We start from the raw sequence: 4082 nt of genomic DNA on the forward strand, positions 1-4082 counted from the left end.
TAAAAGAGAGAATTTACACCACTGTATGAAACTCATTAATGTCTTCTGTGGTTTAGAATTGGATGAAATCAGTTAAGTGTCTCTTGATGAACGTTTGATGATCAGTTTTTCTCTCAGTTGTAAAACTCAGAGTATTAAATAATCTGTAATGAAATATTTCCCTTTTCCCTTCACCTTGCACTGTGATGTTGACAGGATTACTGTTTTCTCCAGATTCAGACTCACACCAGTAAACTCCAGTGTAGGATGTGGAGAGGAAGCTGATGTTACATGTAGATCCTGTAACTGATCCCCAGTGTGAACAATCTAACACTCTCTCACTGTGTGTGTATCGTCTCACTGTCCATCCAGTAGAGTTACTCTGGTCCTCACAGCTCAGTGAGAGAGAGTCATTAGTAAAGTGTTGAGTTCTGCTGGGATTGATGATCAGAGAGACTGGAGGAGATTCACCTTAAACACAGAAAAGAGCCATGTAAATAAAAATTTAAAAAGAACCATGGAATATAATGAGGCAGAATACAAGAAAATGACTGTAAAGTGATATAAATAGCAATATTTATTTTCCAACTTAAACTGTTTTAGTCTTTTACAGGATTGTACTGTAAATGATTAGTCAGTTAGATCAGTTAAATGAGACTGTACTGTATTATGATTTATTTTATACTGTAAATATATTTTCAGGTATTTTGCTTGCAGAATTAACAGGGTGTAACAGCATGTAACATTATGGCCCTGAATTCACTGGAGCTAACAAACATGGACCACAGACTCCAACTTCCAGCAACCACCAGCACTCCCACGTTCTCAGTCACCAGATTTTTATGTGTACCTGTTTCTTATTATGTGTGTTTGTTTCTCATCCTTTTTATGCCCCTTGGTTTTAGTACCTATTTGTGAGGTACACACTCTGTTCTGTAGGTCTGTGACATTACTGCGTCATGTGTACACTATATTGCCAAAAGTATTCGCTCACCTGCCTTGACTCGCATATGAACTTAAGTGACATCCCATTCCTAATCCATAGGGTTCAATATGACGTCGGTCCACCCTTTGCAGCTATAACAGCTTCAACTCTTCTGGGAAGGCTGTCCACAAGGTTTAGGAGTGTGTTTATGGGAATTTTTGACCATTCTTCCAGAAGCGCATTTGTGAGGTCACACTGATGTTGGACGAGAAGGCCTGGCTCTCAGTCTCCGCTCTAATTCATCCCAAAGGTGTTCTATCGGCTTGAGGTCAGGACTCTGTGCAGGCCAGTCAAGTTCATCCACACCAGACTCTGTCATCCATGTCTTTATGGACCTTGCTTTGTGCACTGGTGTACAGTCATGTTGGAAGAGGAAGGGGCCAGCTCCAAACTGTTCCCACAAAGTTGGGAGCATGGAATTGCCCAAAATGTCTTGGTATGCTGAAGCATTCAGAGTTCCTTTCACTGGAACTAAGGGACCAAGCCCAGCTCCTGAAAAACAACCCCACACCATAATCCCCCCTCCACCAAACTTTACACTTGGCACAATGCAGTCAGACAAGTACCGTTCTCCTGGCAACCGCCAAACCCAGACTCGTCCATCAGATTGCCAGATGGAGAAGCGCGATTCGTCACTCCAGAGAACGCGTCTCCACTGCTCTAGAGTCCAGTGGCGGCGTGCTTTACACCACTGCATCTGACGCTTTGCATTGCACTTGGTGCTGTAGGCCTGGATGCAGCTGCTCGGCCATGGAAACCCATTCCATGAAGCTCTCTGCGCACTGTTCTTGAGCTAATCTGAAGGCCACATGAAGTTTGGAGGTCTGTAGCGATGGACTCTGCAGAAAGTTGGCGACCTCTTCTCACTATGCGCCTCAGCATCCGCTGACCCCGCTCCGTCAGTTTACGTGGCCTACCACTTCGTGGCTGAGTTGCTGTCGTTCCCAAACACTTCCACGTTCTTATAATACAGCTGACAGTTGACTGTGGAATATTTAGGAGCGAGGAAACTTCACGACTGGATTTGTTGCACAGGTGAATCCTATCCTATACGTTCCCATCTATATATTCCCTATAGTTCCCCTATATGTTCCCATCCTATCACAGTTCCACACTGGAATTCACTGAGCTCCTGAGAGCGACCCATTCTTTCACAAATGTTTGTAAAAACAGTCTGCATGCCTAGGTGCTTGATTTTATACACCTGTGGCCATGGAAGTGATTGGAACACCTGATTCTGATTATTTGGATGGGTGAGCGAATACTTTTGGCAATATAGTGTATTTAGCTGTGTTTTCCTCTGATATTCCTGAATTGCTTCTGAAGTACCCTTGCATGTGTCACTGTTTTTGCGTACTGTTTGGGTTATCCGCTGTGCCTGTGTCCATGTTCCAATACTGTGTTAGTGTTTATAATTTTATGACTTTTATGGATCTTTTGCATATTTCTGATTTTGTTTCTGTGACTAAGGTTACACTTTTCCTGTGCCTATTATTTTGTGACTGTTTAGGTTTCCTTTTTTCAGTTGTGAATAGCTATTTCTGTATCTGTATTTTTAAACCTGAAGTTATCATATTCATGCCTTTTAGGCAAGCTTGGCAAGAAAAAAAAAAGAAAAAGAAAAAAATCTCAGAAGAGTGCACCTCTCATTTGTATCTGTTCAGAAAACATTTTCTGAAGACACTTTGAAAAAATTGGTTACATCCACAATGTTTACCTGCTCTGACTTACAAAATCAAATCCTCCTGCATAAAGATCCTCAACCATCTTCTGAGTCCTTTGTGTTACCCAGGATAAATACCCAGTGACAAGGAGTGGAGACATCACAGAATTACAGGGGATCACAAGGAAAATCATGACAATAATCCTCTACAAGCACTTAGCACTCTTGAATAAACCTCACACACATTGATAAATAAATGCTGCATCTGATCTTACATTCACACTTTTATATACTACACTTCAACACAACAGTTAATTTTCCTCACCAGTGATCCATAGTGGCTGTGGATTGCTGTACTGTGAGTGAAGGGCTGGTTCTCCTCTCTCTCCTCTGCACATATAAACTCCTGTGTGTTTAAGAGCAGCAGGACTGAGAGTGTATTTGCCTCCAGATCCTCTGCTGCTGTCTGAGAGGAGCTCCACATACACGCTATAGCCACCATTATTATTTATTCCAGTTAAGCCGTCTCTGTAGGGAACAACTGTGTACCAGCTGAATGTCCAGTCTGTAGAGGAGTCTGTAACCTCACAGCTTAGAGTCACTGAGTCTCCTTCAGTCAGCCAGCTCTGTGGAGATACACTCAGTACTGCCTGTGGTCTCTCTGTTACACAGGAAATACAAACTATTTCTTTTCTAGATTTATTAAATACACAGTAAATAGCTTTTCATGAATGTCTAACTGCACATCCTCCATTTCTCCAGAAATCCTCACACACTCACCTGATACAGTCAGTGTAACTAGAATCTGTCAGCAGTCATATCTTACAGAACCACTACAATTTTACACAGCCCTGTTTAACTACAAAGACCAACTAAGAACTGACTAATAGTTACAAATACTAATTATGCTGAGTTACTGTACTTTCTATCCATTTATTGTTATATTTATTGTTGAGGAATGTCTGCAAAAGCAGTTCTTGTTCTCACTTACATTATAGCAGCTATAAACAGCCATATCATCAACAACCTATTTTTCTAACTCCTTTAAAATATATTCGTTGTTTGTTCGTTTTTGTTTATTAAATAAAATGTTTTTAAAATGTTGCAGTGGATGTCACCAGCCACAAAAGATAAATACTTTTAAATATATGTTTTAAGATTATTGTGAACATAACAATAACAGGAAATAACAATATATTATAAAGCAATATTTACAATTATTACAATATAATTAAGCAATATTATAACACCTCTAACAAACATGTAATCAAAGGAGAGGAAAAAATCATGACATACGTCTCACTGTAATCTTGACAGGATCACTGAACTCTGTGTAGTAACTGGAAACGTCACTGTAGTCGAAGTTCAGCCTAGATGCCCGACACTTGTACTCTGTTTCTCCTGCATTATCGACTGTCACATTAAGTGTCTTTGCTTGTTCACTGTTCAGATTCT

The 4082-nt window shown here is 40.4% G+C and overlaps 1 protein-coding gene across 1 annotated transcript in view; it reads right to left on the reverse strand.

Moving 5' to 3' along the window:
• The window catches only part of LOC131356295 (leukocyte immunoglobulin-like receptor subfamily B member 2), a 62327-nt gene that overhangs the window by 10182 nt on the left and 48063 nt on the right, over positions 1-4082 (reverse strand). Inside the window, exons 9-11 of the mRNA XM_058395195.1 lie at positions 3408-3432; positions 2953-3288; positions 175-450 (exon numbers count right to left, since the gene is read on the reverse strand). Coding sequence (XP_058251178.1) covers positions 175-450; positions 2953-3288; positions 3408-3432 — 637 coding nt within the window. The remainder of the gene's footprint in view (positions 1-174; positions 451-2952; positions 3289-3407; positions 3433-4082) is intronic.

The sequence above is a fragment of the Hemibagrus wyckioides genome, linkage group LG07 (assembly GCF_019097595.1).
Source record: "Hemibagrus wyckioides isolate EC202008001 linkage group LG07, SWU_Hwy_1.0, whole genome shotgun sequence".
In the NCBI taxonomy this organism is placed as follows: Eukaryota; Metazoa; Chordata; class Actinopteri; order Siluriformes; family Bagridae; genus Hemibagrus; species Hemibagrus wyckioides.